At 40.3% G+C, this 20,652-nt stretch overlaps 1 protein-coding gene across 1 annotated transcript in view; it reads right to left on the bottom strand.

Moving 5' to 3' along the window:
• mcm2 (minichromosome maintenance complex component 2) overlaps nucleotides 1-20,652 on the bottom strand; it is a 37,240-nt gene that overhangs the window by 4,316 nt on the left and 12,272 nt on the right. Inside the window, exons 7-15 of the mRNA XM_073072016.1 lie at nucleotides 19,701-19,908; nucleotides 18,675-18,809; nucleotides 17,876-18,067; nucleotides 13,988-14,081; nucleotides 12,311-12,561; nucleotides 11,054-11,180; nucleotides 4,868-4,980; nucleotides 3,613-3,855; nucleotides 396-578 (exon numbers count right to left, since the gene is read on the bottom strand). Coding sequence (XP_072928117.1) covers nucleotides 396-578; nucleotides 3,613-3,855; nucleotides 4,868-4,980; nucleotides 11,054-11,180; nucleotides 12,311-12,561; nucleotides 13,988-14,081; nucleotides 17,876-18,067; nucleotides 18,675-18,809; nucleotides 19,701-19,908 — 1,546 coding nt within the window. The remainder of the gene's footprint in view (nucleotides 1-395; nucleotides 579-3,612; nucleotides 3,856-4,867; nucleotides 4,981-11,053; nucleotides 11,181-12,310; nucleotides 12,562-13,987; nucleotides 14,082-17,875; nucleotides 18,068-18,674; nucleotides 18,810-19,700; nucleotides 19,909-20,652) is intronic.

The following is a 20,652-nucleotide window of genomic DNA, read 5'->3' on the forward strand; positions in this document are numbered from 1 at the left end:
AAATGAGACATAAAGAGTTCTATACTGATATAGTTCCCAGCAATTATTTCTGCTAAATGGACCGTGTTGGATAGTTAACATTAGGGCAGAAGTTTTAGATAAACCACGATCATATTAAATGATGGGACAGACTTGGAAGATCTGACAGCCTTCTTCTCCCACAGCTTGTTTTTGGGTTCCTGGCAGACATCACTCCTAGATGCTCCTGCTCATGGAAGACTATTGGGTTGAACAGGACTACTCCCAGATAGTTCAATTTCTGAGATACTTTGACATACCTGACCAGTAGCAAACATCTTCATAGTCCAAGAGACATAATGATAGTGAGCAAAGAAAACAGGCAGACTACCAATCCCCTTTATTTCTACCACCCCTTGCCAGGTACAATAAATTACCTTCCGCATGCTTCTTAAGACGCTAAACTTTTGTGTGTCGATGAAGCTCTCCAACATGACTCGGATGGCCATGTTGACGTCATCCTCCATCACATAGTCTCTCAGATGAATGCGGGCATGAGCCTCTGCCATGCGAATCATAGATTCAATGTGTCGCACTGTAATTGGAATACTGCCTGTTGCCTGTGAAAATAAATAGACATCTCTCAACCTCTCATCCCAGATCTTACATGATTTGCACGTCATTTTATTTTGTGCATCTAAGACTTGTCTATCTCAGCTCTAAATGTGCTTGATGACCAATTATCCCCAGATACATGAGGTGCAGAACTTCAAAAAACCTGTATGCTGTGTGAAAATTATCCTGATCAGTCAAAATGACGCATCCTTTTGCTTATGCCTCATGAGCATTAAATGTAGGCCAAAATGGATCAGGGGCCAACTCAATCATAGAATGAGTTGCAAGAAAAAATGAGTGAACTCTTTGCAATTACCTGGTTTTCTGCATTAGTTCCTCATAAAATGTGGTCTGATCTTCATCTAAGTCACAATAATAGACAAACACAATCTGCCTAAACTAGTAACACACAAATTACTGTAATTCTTATCGATACTGAGCACACCATTTAAACAATCACATTCTAGGTTCAAAAATATATGTGAACCTCTGGGGTAACGCCTTCTACAAAAGCTACTTGGAGTCAGGTGTTCCAATCAATGAGATGAGATTGGAGGTGTGGGTTGTAGAGGTGCCCTGCCCTATGAAGAAGACACACCAAGTCAGGTTACTGACAGAGCCTGCTCTTCTCAAGAAAGATCTGTTTATGCGCACCATGCCTTGATCAAAATAACTTTCAGAGGACCTTAGAAGAAGAATTGTACAGATGCATGAAGCTGAAGAAGGCTACAAAAGCATTTCTAAAGAAGTGAGTGCTCATCAGTCTATAGTAAAGAATAACTATCTACAAATGGAGGAAATTCAGTACAGTTGTTACTCTCCCTCGGAGTGGGCATCCTGCAAAGATCACACCAAAAGCACAATATGCAATGCTGAAGGAGATTAGAAAGAAACTATGACTAACAGCAAAAGACCTGCAGAAATCTCCAGAACTTCTAAAGTCTCTGTTCATGTGTCCACTACAAGAAAAACACTGAACAAGAATAGTGTTCGTGGAAGGACAGCACGTAGGAAACAACTGTTATCCAAAAAAAAAACTGCTCCACGTCTCAAGTTTGCAAAAGACTTCCTGGATGTTCCAGAACACTTCTGGGACAAAGTTCTGTGGGTAGATGAGATAAAAGTGAAACTTTTTGGCAGAAATACACATCGTTATGTTTGGAGGAAAAGGGTACTGCACACCAACACCAAAACCTCATCCCAACTGTGAAGCATGATGGAAGGAGCATCATGGTTTGGGGCTGCTTTGCTGCCTCAGGGCCTTGACAGTTTGTAATTGTTGAGGGAACATGAATTCAAAATCGTATCAAGACATTTTACAGAAGAACATCAGGGTAGTGGTCCATCATCTGAAGCTTAATAGAAGTTGAATGATGCAACAATGATCCAAAAGATAAATCAACAACAGAATAGTTTAAGAAGAAAATTAATGTTTTGGAATGACCAAGACAGAGTCCAGACCATAACGAAATTGAGATGTTGTGGCATGACCTGAAGAAGGCTGTTCATGCAAGGTATCCCAGAAATATTGATGAACTGAAACAGTTTTGAAAGGAAGAATGGTCTAAAATACCTCCTCACTGCTGTGCACGTCTGATCCAGCAGTTACAGGAAACACTTGGTGGAGATTGTTGCTGCTAAGGGAGTTCTACTAGTTATTAAATACAAGGGTTCACATACATTTTCCAGCCTGGACTGTGAATGATTAAACAAGATGTTCAAGAAAGACATGAAAAGTACAAATATATTGTGTTATTAATTTAGCAGATTACATTTGTCTATTAATGTGACTTAGATGAAGATCAGACCACATTTTATGAGTAATTCATGCAGAAAACCAGGCAATTGCAAAGGTTCACCAACTTTTTCTTGTAACTGTAAATAGTTGAGGGCACAGCACCAAGCTCAGAAACACCCTACTAATTATTGCTCGTACTAATGCACAAATCCATGTTTGGATTTGCCTTGTTATTCATTCATTTATCCAAGCTAAATAACTACTCTGAAGCCTGTAAATCTCTTGCACATAACACCTTGCTCTAGACTCCCTAGCCAGGGGAAACTTTCCTGAAACTGCTCTACTGTCAACCAACATTGAAAAGCTCATTTACTCACCTTCAGATATCTATTTATTTAACACAGCTGCTCCTGTTTCCACAACAGGAGGGAATACACTTAAAACATATTTCAATGGCTGGCATTTGAGAGAGGACATGAAAGAAGCTATACAAGTCTGTTTTGCCTCTTCTAAATGTAATCAAAATTATAACAGTATGGAAGCAAATTTAAAATTTAAAAAACGTGGAATTGTGCAAGTTCTCAGGTTGGAAATGGGTTGCAATGCTATATTAATTGTATGTGGTGCAAATATTAGATATAAACCATTATTTAAACCAGAAGTATAGAAGACCTTAAGACTAGGAACAGAATTAGGCCATTGGGTCCATTGAGTCTGCTCCACCAGTTCACTGCAGCTGATTTATTTTCCTTCTCAACCTTTGACTCCCTTTCTAATCAAGAATCTGTCAATTCCACTTTAAACATACCCAGTTACTTGGCCTCCACCGTTTTCTGTGGCAATGAATTCTAGATTCACTGCCCTGTGGCTAAAAAAAATCCTTCCTCTCTGTTCTAGACACCCCAACCATAGGAAACATCTTCTTCATGTTCACTCTATCTAGGCCTTTCAATATTTGATAGCTCTCAATAGAACTCCTATCAATGTGGAATGAGCTGACAGTGCAAGTGGTGGATGTGGGGTCGATTTCAACATTTATGAAAAATTTGGTTAAGATGGGCATGGAAGGTTTTGGGCCAGGTGCAGGTTGATGGGACAAGGCAAATTAATGGCTTGATACAGATTAGATGGGCCAAAGGGCCTGTTTCTCTGCTGTAATGTTATGACTCTATGATTATAAGTTTATGTGAAAAAATGGTTAGAGAAACCAGACAACATTGTACTCAACAATGTAGGAAGTTCCAGAAATTCTGGTAGCAAGACAACATTAATGGAAAATGGCAGTAAAGAGCTGTTCTTACCATTGATTCCTTTCGGAGATCACTATACATCTTTGCTACTTTGTCCTGGTCCATCTGATTCAGCTTGGGGTGCACTCTCTCCTTAGCATAAATTATGTATTTCTTCAGTAGCTCCTGCGGAATTGGATCCACACCATAGTTGTTCGGTAGCCTAGTTTCCTCTGAGTCTTCATTTGCATTCTCTTTGTTGCTTGGGTGGTTTTTGATGTGACTGGACACAACAAAACGAGCCAGTAGTTCATCCTGTGCAGGACAGATGACAAGTAAACAACCATTAGACAACAAAGCAACCAAAAGAAATGTTTATTAATATCAAACTGGATAAAGAAAAAATGAAACGTGCTAGTGCTGCAAAGCAAGAAATTATACAGTGCTAAAAACAGCACATTAGAACTCCTTAAAAACTTCTTCAAATCCCTCCATCACAGACGTTGCTTCTGTCTTGAAAGTCCTCAATCTTCCAGCCAAACTTCCTTCACTCCAACATTGTGTAACACTTGTTATCTTTGCTCCTAGCTTTGGAATCCCTTCTCTCTCTCAAACTACCTGCTTCCTTAAAGCATTTAAGCAGGCTTTTGCTCTACTATCTCCCATAATCATATCTGATTAAAGCTCTTGAAAGACATGGAGTATTTCACTACATTAAAATGCACCATAACAAGACATTAACTAACGAGAACTATCAAGCCCCTCTACTTCTAGTGGGATGATCCACTCCAACAGCTGGGAAGCAAGTGCAGCAGAGAGAACACCTAATGCTTTGATTGTAGCTATAAGATTTTGATTGATATGGACTTCAGTACACACCTTAGTGAAAAATCTCTAAAACCTTAACTAACTCCTTTTACTCCTTTTCTTCTTCAACAGTTGCCATCAATGCTCACAAATCCCCCCACCCCACTACTTAAACTGAGCACTCCACATCTGCAAACTTGTGTGACATGTAGCAAACAGACCTCATTTTAAGGTTATGTCACATTGCTCTTAAATTTTCCAAACACTGTAAACAGTCTCTCTGCTTACTCTATTAAATACTTCCAATTTCCAAAATACAGTTGTGTATGTAGGGAGGAATACACAATAGAAATAGTTTATGTTAACAGAGAATTGGACTTGTCAGCTGGAAAATTGAGGGAAAGCAACACTCATACAGTGCCAACAAGTAATGCACTTGTAACTCTGCACAGATCAAGAAAATTATAAAACTAGGAGCGTGATGATAAAATGGTTAGAGGAAAGAAAAATCGATCCATACCTGAACAGCATCAATTGTATCTCTAACAACACACAGAACATCAAATCTGGATACAATGGGCTCCGAGAGGTCCACATTCTCCGCAAAGGTCAATGAAGGATCATACCGACCACCTGAATGAAACAAAATAATAAAGCTCTTAAGATCCAGAGAAGTTCTTGCTATAATGACTGACAAACTCTGAAAGTCAGCTGGGAGCATTTACAACCTCTTCTAGCTTTAGGATCTAGATTAAAACACCAATCTAATACTGACAAGCATTGCAGTGCCAAATGTCAGATGTTAACTAAAAAGCGGTGCATTGGAAATGGGCTCTATATTTTGAAATTAGGTGAAGTACCTATTGCAATGACTCAGAGCCAAAAAAAAAGTTTTGCACTTTATAATACCCTCACCAAAATTTCTCCACAGCTACACCACTACCAGTGATCACTATCACAGAATATTGGGCTCTGCATAATAAGGTGGTTTTAAAAAATATATCATGTTATCACCCAAGGTCTACAAATTGGGCCAAATCAAAACATCAAGATAAACCAAATGAAGCATTTCAAACTTGCACCATTCAGAAGTAACATACACCAGCAATTATAACATTTAGCTGCAATGCCATTAGGCTTTACAATTCTACCGCCAGGACTTAAGAACTTTTTAAAAGCTATTATTAATGCTTTTTGAGATAGTGATTTATCTGCATATCATATTTTTTACTGAGTTAAGTATTGTATGTAATTAGTTTTGCTACAACAAGTGTATGGGACATTGGAAAAAAAGTTGAATTTCCCCATGGGGATGAATAAAGTATCTATCTATCTATCTATCTATCAATTCTAACTGCTAAGGTAGGTAAGTGGGACAGCGCTCTTAATTGATGAGATCAGGGCAACTGAGAGACAATAGAAGATTTAAGGAGCAGAATGTTGAATCCATCTGGGTAGAAATTAGGAATATGAAGGGGAAAAATATCACTGGTGAGAGTTGTCTATAGGCCACCAAATAATATTTTGGTGGCACAGGCAATAAACTAAGAAATATCTGAGGCATGTGAGAACGGAAGAGCAGTAATCGTGGGAGACATTAACTTGCACATAGATTGGGTGACTCAACTTGGTTGAGGCAGTCATGAGGACTTCATAGAATGCATATGTGCTAGCTTTGAACAACATGTTACTGAGCTACAAGGGAATGTGCTATCTTGGATGTAGTCCTGTGTAATGAGACAGGTAAAATTAGTGATCTTGTAGTTAGGGATCCTCTTGGAACGAGTGGTAACAGTATGACTAAGTTTTCCATGCAAATAGTTAGACCTAAAACCAGTGTATTATGCTGAAACAAGAGAGACTACAAAGAGATGAAGGAGGAGTTGGATTGGGTAGACTGGGAATGCAGGCTATATGGTAGGATGGTTGAGGAACAGTGGAAGACTTTCAGAGAGATTTTTCACAGCACTCAAAAGTATATTTTAGTTAAAAGGACAGTAAGGGTGGGGGGGGGGGGGAGCCAGCCATGGATAACTAAGAAAATAAAGGAAGGTATCAAACTAAAAGCTTGTGTGTACAAGGTCAGCAAGAGTAGTGGGAAACTGAAAGATTGGGAAAACTTTAAAAAGCAACAAAGAACCACCGTAAGCAAGCAATACAGAGAGGGAAGATAGATTATGAAAATAAACTAGCACAAAATATAAAAAGACAGTAAAAGTTTTTATAATTATATAAAATGGAAAAGGGTGGCTGAAGTGAACATAGGTCCCTTGGAGGACGAGAAGGGAGGATTGTTATTGGGTAATAAGGAATTGGCTGAGGTTTAAAATTACTATTTTATGTCTGTCTTCACTGCAGAGGACACGTCCAACATGCCAAAAACAGATGATATAGATCAAATTGTACAAAGGATACAGAGAGTCTGCACATTGTTATAGTTAGGTTAAGTGAGTGGGCAAGGGTCTGGCAGATGGAGTGCAATGCTGGTAAATGCAAGGTCATCCACTTTGGAAGGAAAAATGGAAGATCAGATTATTATTTAAATGATAGAAGTTTGCAGTATACTGCTGTGCAGAGGGACTTGGGAGTGCTTATGTATGCATTACAACAGGTTACTAAAACTAGGGGACACTGCCTCAAGATTCAGGGGAGAAGATTTAAGACGGAGATGAGGAGAAACTGTTTTTCCCAGAGAGTGGTGAATCTGTGGAATTCTCTGCCCAGGGAAGCAGTTGAGGCTTCCTCAGTAAATATATTTAAGAAACAGATAGGCTTTTACATAGTAAGGGAATTAAGGGTTATGGGGAAAAGGCAGGTAGATAGAGCTGAGTTTACGGACAGATCAGACATGATCTTAATAAATGGCAGGGCAGGCTCGATGGGCCAGATGGCCTACTCCTGCTCCTATTCCTTATGTTCATATGTAGAGTGGAATGCAAAGGTTTGGGCACCCCGTCAAAATTTCTGTTGCTGTGAATAGTTAAGTGAGTAGAAGATGAACTGATCTCCAAAAGTCATTAAGTTAAAGATGAAACATTCTTTTCAACATTTTAAACAAGATTAGTGTATTATTTTTGTTTTGTACAATTTGAGTGTGGAAAAAAAAGGAAAGGAACACCATGCAAAAGTTTGGGCACCCCAAGAGATTTGAGCTCTCAAATAACTTTTACCAAGGTCTCAGACCTTAATTAGCTTGTTAGGGCTATGGCTTGTTCACTGTCATCATTAGGAAAGGCCAGGTGATGCAAATTTCAAAGCTTTATAAATACCCCAACTCCTCAAACCTTGTCCCAAAAATCAGCAGCCATAGGCTCCACTAACCAGCTGCCTAGCACTCTGAAAATTAAAATAAATGGTGCCCACAAAGCAGGAGAAGGCTATAAGATAGCAAAGCACTTTCAGGTAGATGTTTCCTCAGTTTGTAATATCATTAAGAAATAGCAGTTAACAGGAACAGTAGAGGTCAAGTTGAGGTCTGGAAGACCAAGAAAACTTTCAGAGAGAACTGCTCACAGGATTGCTAGAAAAGCAAATCAAAACCCCCGTTTGACTGCAAAAGACCTTCAGGAAGATTTAGCAGACTCTGGAGTGGTGGTGCACTGTTCTACTGTGAGTGACACCTGCACAAATATGACCTTCATGGAAGAGTCATCAGAAGAAAACCTTTCCTGCATCCTCACCACAAAATTCAGCGTCAGAAGTTCACAAAGGAACATCTAAACAAGCCTGATGCATTTTGGGAACAAATCCTGTAGACTGATGAAGTTAAAATAGAACTTTCTGGCTGCAATGAGCAAAGGTATGCTTGGAGAAAAAATGGGTGCAGAATTTCATGAAAAGAACACCTCTCCAACTGTTAAGCACGGGGGTGGATTGATCATGTTTTGAGCTTGTGTTGCAGCCAGTGGCATGGGGAACATTTCACTGGTAGAGGGAAGAATTAATTCAATTAAATACCAGCAAATTCTGGAAGCAAACATCACACCGTCTGTATAAAAGCTGAAGATGAAAAGAGGATGGCTTCTACAACAGGATAATGATCCTAAACACACCTCAAAATCCACAATGGACTACCTCAAGAGGTGCAAGCTGAAGGTTTTGCCTTGGCCCTCACAGTCCCCCAACCTAAACATCATCAAAAATCTGTGGATAGACCTCAAAAGAGCAACGTATGCAAGATGGCCCAAGAATCTCACAGAACTAGAAGCCTTTTGCAAGGAAGAATGGGCAAAAATCCCCCAAACAGGAACTGAAAGACTCTTAGCTGGCTACAGAAAGCGTTTACAAGCTGTGATACTTGCCAAAGGGGGTGTTACTAAGTTCTGACCATGCAGGGTGCCCAAACTTTTGCTTCGGGCCCTTTTCCTTTTTTGTTATTTTGAAACTGTAAAAGATGAAAATAAAAGAAGTAATCTTGCTTAAAATATTAAAGAAGTGTGTCATCTTTAACTTTATACCTTTTGGAAATCAGGTCATCTTTTACTCACTTAGCTATTCACAGTAACAGAAATTTTGACTGGGGTGCTCAAACTTTTGCATGCCACTGTAGGTTGGTTTGCAGGTACAGCAGGCTATCAAGAAGACAAATAGAATGTTGGCCATTGCTAGAGGGATTGAATTTGAGAGAAGGGAGGTTATGCTGCAACTGTACAGTGTACTAGTAAAGCCGCATCTGGAGTACTGTGTGCAGTTCTGGTCTCCTCACTTTAAGGAAGGATGTACTGGCTTCGGAGTTGGTGCAGAGGAGGTTCACCAGGTTGACTCCAGAGATGAGGGGTTCTAGACTATGAGGAGATCTTATGAAACACATAAAATTATGAAAGGGATAGAAAAGATAGAGGCAGGAAAGTTGTTTCCACTGGTTGGTGAGACTAGAACTAGAACTGGGCCTCAAGATTTGGGGGAGTAAATTTAGGATGGAGATGAGGAGGAACTGCTTTTCCCAAAGAGTGGTGAATCAGTGGAATTCTCTGCCCAATGAAGCAGTGGAGGCTACCTCAGTAAATATATTTAAGACAAGATGAGATAGAGTTTTGCTTAGTAGGGGAATTGAGGGCTATGGGGAAAAGGTAGGTGGGTGGAGATGAGTCCATGGTCAGGTCAGCCACGATCTTATTGAATAGCGGCGGAGCTAGCTCGATGGGCCAGATAGCCTACTGCTGCTCCTGTTTCTTATGTAAATCTGAAACTTTGACCCCGCACCAATTTCTCAGGCATTCATCTGCCAAATCATCCTTTTCTCACCCTCACTGATATGTGGCATAGGTAGCAATTCAAGAGATTTTCTATACTGGAAGTCCAGCTTTTCAGCTGATTAACTGCCTATATTCTCTCTTCAGGACCACCTCCCTTTTCCTACTGCGTCGTTGGTACCAATATGTACCATGAAATCCACTGTTCATCTTCCCCCTCGGACTGATTCGAGACATCCCTGATCCTGTTACCTAGGAGGCAACATACAATTTGGGCATCTCTTTCACGGCCACAGAATCTAGTTTCTGCACATTTAATTATGGGATCCTTTATCACTACTGCACTCTGTTTCTCCCCAGTTCCCTTCTGAGCCACAGAGCAAGACTCAGTGCCAGAGACCTGGTTGCTGCGGCTTCCTCCCAGTAGGTCATTCCCCAACAGTATCCAAAGCGGTATACTTATTTATTGAGGATACGGCTACAGAGCTGCTCTGCACTGGCTGCCATTCCCTTTCCCTCTCCTGAGAGACACCCAGGTACATGCCTCCTGCAATTTACGGGTGACTACCTCCTGCAGCTCCTAGTTATCATCTCATCTTCCTGTATGAAGTGAAGTTCATCAAGCTGCAGCTCCAGTCCTTAACATGGTCTTAAGGACCTACAGCTCAATGCACTTTGTGCAAATGTAGTTATCAGGAAGCCTGGAGGTCTGCCAAATTTCCCACATCTCATACAAGGAACATACAACTACCTTCAGATCCATTCTCGGCATACTAGCTATGTACTAACAGGAGAAAAAGAACAACTTTTCCACAAGATAAGGGCTGAAAGAGCAATGAGTAAACTGATCAGAATTGACTGGGAGTATCACATGAAGAGGTAAAAACTTGGCCAGGACATCTGTTCAATTGGAGAAAAAAATAATTTTTAGGGATAATGACCTTTGATCAGAATTGATGCAATCATTTCCTATTCTTGTCACCAGTGGACATTTTTTCCAGTTTCATTAACAGTTCTAATATCATAAAGGGAAATTAGATACATCTGAAAAACCTAATAAACAGGAAGCTGCACAGAATCTATTGCTTCACACACATGTACTTGTTGCACTCAGAAGTAATCAACATTAGATATAAATGCAAGTACCAAGATATTTCCACAGTTCCTTTTGACAAACATTAAGGTTAAGTGTATTATCATAATAAAGTATGTATAATGTCACCATGTACTACTTTCAGATTCACTTCCTTTCAAGCATTTACAGGAAAATAAAGTATAATAGAATTTATGAAATCCATACATAAAGACTGGCGAACAATTACTGTGCAAAAGAGACTAATTGTGCAATAATTAAATAATACTGAGCACATTAAATTCTGCAGAGCCCTTTAAAGAGAGTTTAAATTAAATTTGATGTTCACTTTTTAGATTACATTCCACTTTCTTGCCACAATTTAAGTTCCAGAATCTACATCTCAGAATATATTATACACAGGTTAGTGAATTATTCTCACCTATAGGATTGGCAGCGGCAATTATCGTGCATCTGGCCTGCAGAGAGGTCACAATACCAGCCTTAGAGATGGAGATGCTCTGCTGTTCCATAGCTTCATGAATACTGGTCCTGTCCTGCTCGTTCATCTGAGGGGAAGGAAAAGGAAGCACTATTCAAACATCCTTCATGGTAAAGATGACTAATCCCTAGATTGGAGAGTTCATACAAGAATTGGAATGCCGCAATGTACTCATAAGTGAGTTTGTAGAAAATGCCAGTGTAACATTTCTTCACTTTACTTGCCATTTTGAGGTTGGGCATTTATCGTCTATCTTTGATTGTACTCAGTACTTGTGTGCCCTACTTTTGCAACTAAGTGGCTTCCCAAATCACTTCTAAGTGCAAGTTATAGACAGTGGTCACACAAAATAAGCAACACAAGTTTCTCTCTCCAGATATACCCAGGAAACAGCATTCATAAAAATATCATTGGACAACAAACTTAGTCCATTGCAGACATTTTTCCATTGGACTTAAAATATCAAATTGACAAAATAGATTTTGAAGTCATATTTGAGATTACTGTTATAATATAATCATTAGTTTATGACACCAGAAGGTGAGCTTACAGACACGATTGGATTAGACAATAAGATACCTTAAAAACACACAAAAAATATAAAGGCAAATACCGGTCCTGTAGATGCTTATAACACACTTCCAGGGGAGATGGTGGGACAAGTTAACTTAGCAATATTTAAGGGGTATGAACAAATAAGGAATGGAGAGATATGAACCCACTAAACTGACCATGTGCAAGTAGACAGTGCAGACATTATCAGCTGAAGGGCCTGATGCTGTAATGCACTCTTTAGCATTAGAGTGGCAAAAATTCGGACTTACACTTAGCACAATGTTCATAACCTGCAAATCTAATGTACTTCTGAAGTGCAGTAAATATTCTATCATGGAAAACAAAGTCAGTTAGTATGTGGTAAGATTTCATAAATAGAATGATCTTTTCTGATGGTCACTGAAAACATTTTATCAACACTTCAAAAATGAGTACATCCTCAGTGCAGCATGGAGTCATTAGAGTTAAATTTTGCTCTAGCCTCTGGCACGGTCCATCAGTTCGGACTTCTGGTTCGGAGAATGTGACTAACTAAGCCATTGCTGATATTAGTAGGTATTTTGGGTACACTATCATAACACGAACCAGCTAACAGTTTGACTTATAATAGAAAAAGAACAATGATGCTAAGTTTTTACTAACCTTATCAAACTCATCAATGAGGCATACTCCTCTGTCTGCTAACACAAGAGCTCCAGCCTCCAAAGTCCATTCTCTGCTCACTGGATTCCTCTGTACATAGGCAGTGAGACCAACAGCGGAAGCACCTTGTCCAGTGGTGAAGACTGCTCGACTGGAGACCTTCTCAACGTATTTCAGGAACTGTGATTTTGCTGTGCCAGGGTCACCACACATAAGAACGTTGATGTCTCCACGCACCTTGTGTTTCCCACCTGAAATTCAAGCAAAGAAAATAATAAAGGGGAAGGTAGACAGCGGCATACGCAAATAGTAGAACGGCATCTATTGATCCACTGAACACAAGTTGTGAGTTATTTAATAGATGTTATGAGTTAATGATAGTCATTAATAAATCTGGACACAAAAGTTAAAAACAAAGTGTAACATTGGATGTAAAATTGGACTAGAATATAAAAGCAAGGATGCTCAAGCATTGGTCAGACCACATATGGAGCACTGAGCAGTTTTGGGCCCCTCCCCCCTGAGAAAGAATGTGATGGCTTTGAAGAGGGTCCAGAGATGGTTCACAAGAATGATCCTGGGAATGAATGGGTTAACAGATGACTAGTGTTTGATGGCTCTGGGCTGTACTTGCTAGAGTTTACAAAAATGAAGGGTGGGGGGGGGGGGAGAAATGATGGAAATTGAAAACTATCAAATACTGAAGGGCCTAGATAGAGTGGCCGTGGAGATGTTTCCAGTAGTGGTAGAGAATAAGACCAAGGGGCACAGCATCAGAATACAAGGTCACCCCTTTAGAACAGTGATGAGGTGGAATTTCTTTAACCAGAAAGTGATGAATCTGTGGAATTCATTATCACGTTGCTGTGGAGGCTTAAGTCATTGATGATGATGACGACGACAGACTCAGGTCTGAGGTGCGGAACGAAAGACTGTGTGGCGCGTCACTCCTCACACAGACATTTTGCAGTATTTTTCTTTATTTTACGAGGTCGAGTTGCGAGCTCAACACTCAACTCGGCACTGATGGAAAGCGTACTCGGGAGCGGCCCAACTGGATTCAAACCTGGGAACCTCTGTTCCAGAGCCCGGCGCTGTTATCACTGTGCTACCAGCCGACCCAAGTCATTGGGTATATTTAAACCAAAGGCTGATAGGGTTCTAGATTAGTAAGGGTGTTAAAGGTTATGGGCAGAGGAGAGGAGAATGAGGTTGAGAGGGGAAATAAATCAGCTATAATTGAACAGCAGAGCAGACTTGATGGACCAAATGGCCCAATTCTGCTCCTATGTTTTATGGCACCCACATAATCTGTAATCTAGTTACAAGAACATGAATATATCATGTAGAGATTAAGCAAAGTAATGAAACAAGAACCTCAATCAGTAACAATGCTTACTGCTGGAGGTAAGGTAACAATACAAGTACCAAACAGTTAGGAAGGAATAGCAACATTTAAGTGAGTTGCTGCCACCTTTTAATAAGATAGTCTGACAAAGGTCAAAAGGGTTAGTCAAAATGGCAGCGTTTAAAATGAAGCTAACATATTGGCAGAGTGAGGATGAAAAAGACAGGAAGAATGTTACAAGAGAATTGCCAGAGTTCAAGATCCAGACAGCCCAAGTCATAAGTCAAATGTTACTATAAAATGTTATTATGTTAAGTTGGCTCCCCTACCTGGGTTCTTCGCTTCACCTCCAAACAGTGCCAATGCAAGCCCTCTTTTTATGTCCTCATGACCATATATTGAAGGTGCAATGCTGGCGAATATCTGGGTACAAGATAAATAACATAAGCACCAATAGGCCCAACCACATAATTCAGTTAAAACACAAAAGCCCAGCCAAAATGAACACAATGAACCTACTTAAATACAATAAACCTATGGACCATTTTCCACAGCCTCTGGTTAGGATGCAGTGATAAAACAGTCAGACTTTAATGAAGTGTCTATTTTCCCATTATATTAAAAACATGGAAGGTTTAATTTTTCAAAAAAAAAGCCTAAATTTATAGCTGCAACATTTCAAATGTTATAATTTAATGAAGGGTTGGGGTGAATTAAATATTCCTAGCATCAAAGCTGAATCTATCAAATTTATTCAGGGTAGATATGAATCAAGAGAAGTGATTTCAACTCTAAGGAGCAAAAAGGATGTGTACAATTCTATAGCTCCTATTACTGTGTAGTCATGTCGAACCAATGTCCAGATTTAATGTGTCCTGACGAAGGGTCTCGGCCCGAAACGTCGACAGCGCTTCTCCCTATAGATGCTGCCTGACCTGCTGTGTTCCACCAGCATTTTGTGTGTGTTCCAGATTTAATAGCAAGGAGTGGTAAGGCAACAGACTGTGTAAAGACAGACTGGACAAATCCACACAAGCATAGACATTAACCACTGACTAGCTTGTCCCTCCATTCCATCCTGTCCCACCTAGAAATCAATACCTCATACACCAGGATGTTGTTCATCAACTTCATGTTCAACACAGTCTCCCCTCAGAGACTGCTGGGTGAACTTCCTTGTTGGGACTCAACAGCTCTCTTTGTAACTGGATCTTGGACTTCTTGACAGAAAGACCCCAGTTAGTCCGAGTTGGCAATAACACCTCAAGCTCCATCACAATGAGCACTGGTGCCTCTCAAGGCTGCATACTTAACCCACTTCTGACTCACCATGGCACTACCAATCCAGCTCAAAGCACATCAAGTTCGCCGATAATACTATAGTGGTTGGCCTCATCAGTAACAATGAGTCAGCATTGGGTAGAGAAGTTTGTCAAATGGAGTGAGAACGATAATGTCTCAACACAAATAAGACAAAAGGGATGATTGCAGACTACAGGAAGGCACAGGGCAACCACTCTCCATTGCACATCAATGGCTCTGCTGTTTCTTGGTGGAGCACATATTGGACTTTCTGACCTGGACACACAACACCTTCTCATTAGTCAAGAAGGCACAGCAAAGTCTACACCTTCTGAGGAGATTGAGGCATGCAAGGTTCTCGCCCCCATTCTAAAAATTTTCTACAGGAGCACCATCAAGTGTCCTGTCTGGCTCTGGACTGCAAAACCCAGCAGAGGATAGTAAAAAGTGCCAAGAGCATTTTTGGGGTCTCCCTCCCCCATATTTGTGACATTTACCCGGAGTCCCTAAACATTGTTAAAGATCCCTACTACCCATCCCACTATCTCTGACCCAGGAAGGAGGTACAGAAGCATTTAGACCTAGGACTGTCAGACTCGGTAACAGCTTCTTCCCTCAGGCTGGGAAACTAATGAATACCCTGCACCACTGAGGTCTTGTCACTAGGACAGCAAGCTGTTTACAGTTTTCCTGTGCTGCATGCTGCATGCATTTTGAATATTTTATTAACTTACAGCACTCATGGCAACATTTTGGTATGAAACATTTTGAGGGTGTGTCATGGTCTGGAGGAATGCTAGTTTGATTTCATGTGTAACGCACTGGTTCACGTTTTTACTGCTATGCTGTAGGTATTTCATTTTAGCAGTTCTGTAAGAGCAGTCTGTTTTGCTTTCAGCCTGCTTGGGTTACCATTAAAGATATGAATGCTTAGAAATTAGAACTGGGAGGTTCTAGAAAACGCTGGGGGGAGGGAAAGAGGTTTTGTGAGGGACTCTGGTCGTTGTCTTGGTTCGGTGGCAGATGAGGAGAGAAAACGCTGGAGAACCAGTTGCAAGATTCAATGCAGCCCAAGATGCAGAGGTCTACCAAGGATCGGTGAATATGGCTTTTGGAAGATTTGAGCTCCAACCTGTGCACACTTGACTTCTTTACTAACTCTTTGGTTAAGTTAATGTTTATAAATATATATTTTTTAATAATTGTATGCAGTGTATGATCTGCTACTTCATGCAGGGGGCAGTAAATCACACAGCATTCACACAAACTGGGGTTTGGTGGGCGAGACATCCCAACCGCACAGATTCGGTGGGACCAAAGTCGTATACAACCTAGACATACGAAGTCTGAGAAAGGTGTGTTTCTCGCTGTGGAGTCCAGTGGCTGTTAGAGAGAAGCTAATGACCTGTTTCTAGAGATGCCCAATAAAAAGGGGTTTCATGGTGGGGGCTCGTCCATGATTGAGTTCAATGGATGCGATGTGATTGCCCTAAGCATTGATTAAGTAGGTTTGTGTATAAGCCTGTGTTAAACTAACCAGAAATGCAAAGAAGTGTTATTTACAAAATAACTGTGAATAAAAAGCAAGTGCTACAGCACACAAATATAAAAGTACTGAGACAGTACAATTTGACAATAGACAATAGGTGCAGAAGTAGGCCCTTCAGCCCTTCGAGCCAACACCGCCATTCACCATGATCATGGTTGATCATCCAATCAGTACCCCGTTCCTGCCTTCTCTCCATATCCCTTGACTCTGTTATCTTTGAGCTCTATCTAACTCTTTCTTGAAAGCATCCCAAGAATTGGCCTCCACTGCCTTCTGAGGCAGGGCATTCCACAGATCCACAACTCTCTGGATGAAAAAGTTTCCCCTCAACTCCGTTCTAAATGGCCTAACCCTTATTCTTAAACTGTGGCCTCTGGTTCTGGACTCCCCCAACAACAGGAACATGTTTCCTGCCTCTAGCGTAGCCAATCCCTTAATAATCTTATATGTTTCAGTCAGATCCCCTCTCATCCTTCTAAATTCCAGTGTGTACAAGTCCAGTCGCTCCAATCTTTCAACGTAGGACAGTCCCGCCATCCCGGGAATTAACCTCATGAACCTACGCTGCACTGCCTCAATAGCAAGAATGTCCTCCTCAAATTTGGAGACCAAAACTGAACACAATACTCCAGGTGGGGTCTCACCAGGGCCCTGTACAAATGCAGAAATATCTCCTTGCTCCTATACTCAACTCCCCTTGTTATGAGGGCCAACATGCCATTAGCTTTCTTCACTGCCTGCTGTACCTGCATGCTTACTTTCAGTGAGTGATGAACAAGGACACCTAGATCTCGTTGTACTCACCCTTTTCCTAACTTGACACCATTCAGATAGTAATCTGCCTTCCTGTTCTTGCCACCAAAGTGGATAACCTCACATTAAACTACATCTACCCACTCACCCAACCTGTCCAAGTCACCTTGCATTCTCCTAACATCCTCCTCATATTTCACACTGCCACCCAGCTTTGTGTCATCTGCAAATTTGCTAACATTACTTTTAATCCCTTCATCTAAATCATTAATGTATATTGTAAATAGCTGCGGTCCCAGCACTGAGCCTTGCGGTACCCCAATAATCACTGTCTGCCATTCTGAAAAGGACCTGTTAATCCCTACTCTTTGTTTCCTGTCTGCCAACCAATTTTCTATCCATGTCAGTACCCTACCCCCAATACCAAGTGCGCTAATTTTGCCCACTATTCTCCTATGTGGGACCATACAGATGGTAACAACAAGGTGAAATGCACTGATGAGTTTGTGTACAACTGTGTTAATGAATAGCTTTTTGTGCCTGGGCAGAAAATACAATTGCACCAGCTTTACATTTTGGTTCTGTGGCCTCACTTCAATAATGCATCGCTCACCCGTTCTCCAATTCGCTCATCCTTTGAGAGGCCCACAATGGCTTTGATGTCTTCATCTGTAAGTTCACCGACTGCTACTTTATTATCCTTCTTTGTGACATGATTTGCCATGATTACTGTAGCAAAGACTGGGAATCCATTGGCCGTATTGAGGGAGCCATCATAATTATTATGATATATACCAGTGAGTTCCTGAAGAAAATGACAGGATAAACAAAAGTCATAATAACTAAATGATTATCCTCCAACTACTAACACATTAAATCATACAGGTTTTATATTGTTCAGCAATGCAGTACAAGCTCAAAAGTGACTTTTCCTTCAAGTTTTGGAAAAAAGGCAAGTACTTCCCTGGAGTGTAGGAGAATGAAGGGAGATCTGAAAAATGGATACAAGATTATGAGGGGTGTAAATAGGGTAAATACAAGGGTTTTTTCCATTGAGTTTGGGTGAGACTAGAACTGTAAGTCATGGGTTAAGACAGAAAGGTGAAATATTTAAGGGGAACATGAGGAACTTCTTCAGTCAGCAGGTTGTCTGAGTGTGGAACAAGCTGCCAGAAAAATGGTGGATGCAGGTTTGATTTTAACATTTAAGAGGAATTTGGATAAGTACATGCTTGGGAGGAGTACGGAGTCCAAGTGCAAGCCAATGGGACCAGGGAGAAATATAGTTCAGCATGGACTAGATAAGCTGAAGGGCCTGTTCCAATGCTGTAGTGTTTTGTGACTCTTACTTTTTCCCTATCCAACATTTAAAAACCTCCCCAATACATATTGAATAAATACTAAATACTTACAATTTCATCACCTGGTTTACAGCTATCCACCAAGTCTGCCAAAAGAATTGCATCTTTTGAGCGGGGCAGTCTGCCAGCTGCAACCTTGCCTGGGCTTTCCTGAATGGTAATCCTTTGGTAATTTTGGTAAACTGTCTGGAGAAAAAAAACAAGGAATGACTAGAAAATAGTATGGTGACATTTCACAGCATAACTCAAAGAGCAAAGATATATTATAGTTGATTGAAGCTGCATAAATGCATTTTAATACCGTCTTTAGAGTGGGAAGTTAGTGATAAAACAATCTCCCTTTACCTGAAGCAAATAAGGTCCATCCACCCTGGCAACTCCCTTTAACTAATCATCCTTCCACTTTTATACTATTCTCTTTAATTAACAGAGCAAAAAGCACTGATAGGGAATGCAAAAGAAATCTATTGAGCATATCAATGTCTATTTATCAAATTTTGAGGTTGGGCTCAAAATAATGGCTTTCATGCATTAGTTACGTAAAAATTAAGTAACACTGAGTAACTTCATAATTAATGGACAAACAGTTTAAATTGCCTAATTAGCCCATACACCAGCAACCTTCCTTCTTTCAACTAACTGGAAGAAACCATTATACTTTATTCACGTTTATTGAGCTTCCTTTTAAATAGTTTGATGCGACACATCAGAGCTATAACTTCTGTAAACAAATTCTATCCTGTAACCATATTACGTCATGGTTAGAAAGCAGAACATGCTATTATTTAGAAATATTTAACACTGATATAAGATATGACTGCAAAGAGAAGCCAGATAAGCACACATGGAACAAAGTAGTTTATGTCAACATTAGATGAAGTAGCAGGGAATAAGGCTTGTGTGCAATGTACTACTTAGGTCTAATGATGCTCATTAGTGTGTATAAGCATACTTCAAATTCATATTAAGTTATCATTCCACATTTTTATAACAGTGGTGATAAACAATAATCCAATAAAGTCAGAAACACCACCATAAATACCAGATTGAATTGTCCTATGGACCAATTTAACATACCTCCTCCATGTTGATTTCAAATGGCCCTGCAGACTGACACTCAGGACAAGAACCTGGTTTTACTTCCTGGTTCTGGGACTGAAAGAATGGTCCTAAGATGAAGTTGCACTTATTACAGTTGTATTTGACCATACTGAGTTGTGGCAAGACTCCAGTACAGCTGGTGACCACTCCACTTGTCCGGATCAGCTGATTCAAATGAAGCTGCCTAAAAGTGAAAACAAAGCACAGGAATTTGAATAGCATAGGTCATGTTGACAAGACTTTAAAAAATAATATTCTTCTGTGTGATCTAGGTGCAGCTGGCAAGCCAACATTTTAAATCGTTAAACTTTCCCCCTCTATCTTAGAGCTATGCTCTTCAGTATTTGATAGTTCTACCCTGGGATTAAGATAACTATCTACTCTATATTTCTCATAATTGTACATACTTCTATCAGGTTGTCCCTTAGCCTTCAACACCCCAGAGAAAACAACCTAAGTTTGTTCATCCTCTCCTTAATACAAATAAGACTTCAATCCAAGCAACATCCTCCACATCTTTCCCGTAACACGAAGCCCAGAACATCACACAATATTCCAAATGCAGGGGCAACACAACCTTCCTACTTTTATAATCAATAGCTGAACCAATGAAGGCAAAAATGCCCTATGGCTTCTTAACCAGCCTATCTACTTGTGTTGCTAGCTTCTCAGAGCTATGGTCTTATACCCAAAGATATCGCTGTACATCTGTGATTCTAAACTGTTGAATTTCTGCTAACATTTGACCTCCTAAACTGCAACACACCATACCTGTTACAATTAAATGCCATCTTCCATTTCTCTTCTGCTGTTTCCTTTGATAATCTTCCTCATTATCCACTCCATTTTTTAAAAAAATCTCCAGACTTAGGACTCAGCCCATTTACATTTTAATAAACCCTGTGGGATACCACTTGTCACAGACCTC

The sequence above is a fragment of the Hemitrygon akajei genome, chromosome 19, assembly GCF_048418815.1.
Source record: "Hemitrygon akajei chromosome 19, sHemAka1.3, whole genome shotgun sequence".
Lineage (NCBI taxonomy): Eukaryota > Metazoa > Chordata > Chondrichthyes > Myliobatiformes > Dasyatidae > Hemitrygon > Hemitrygon akajei.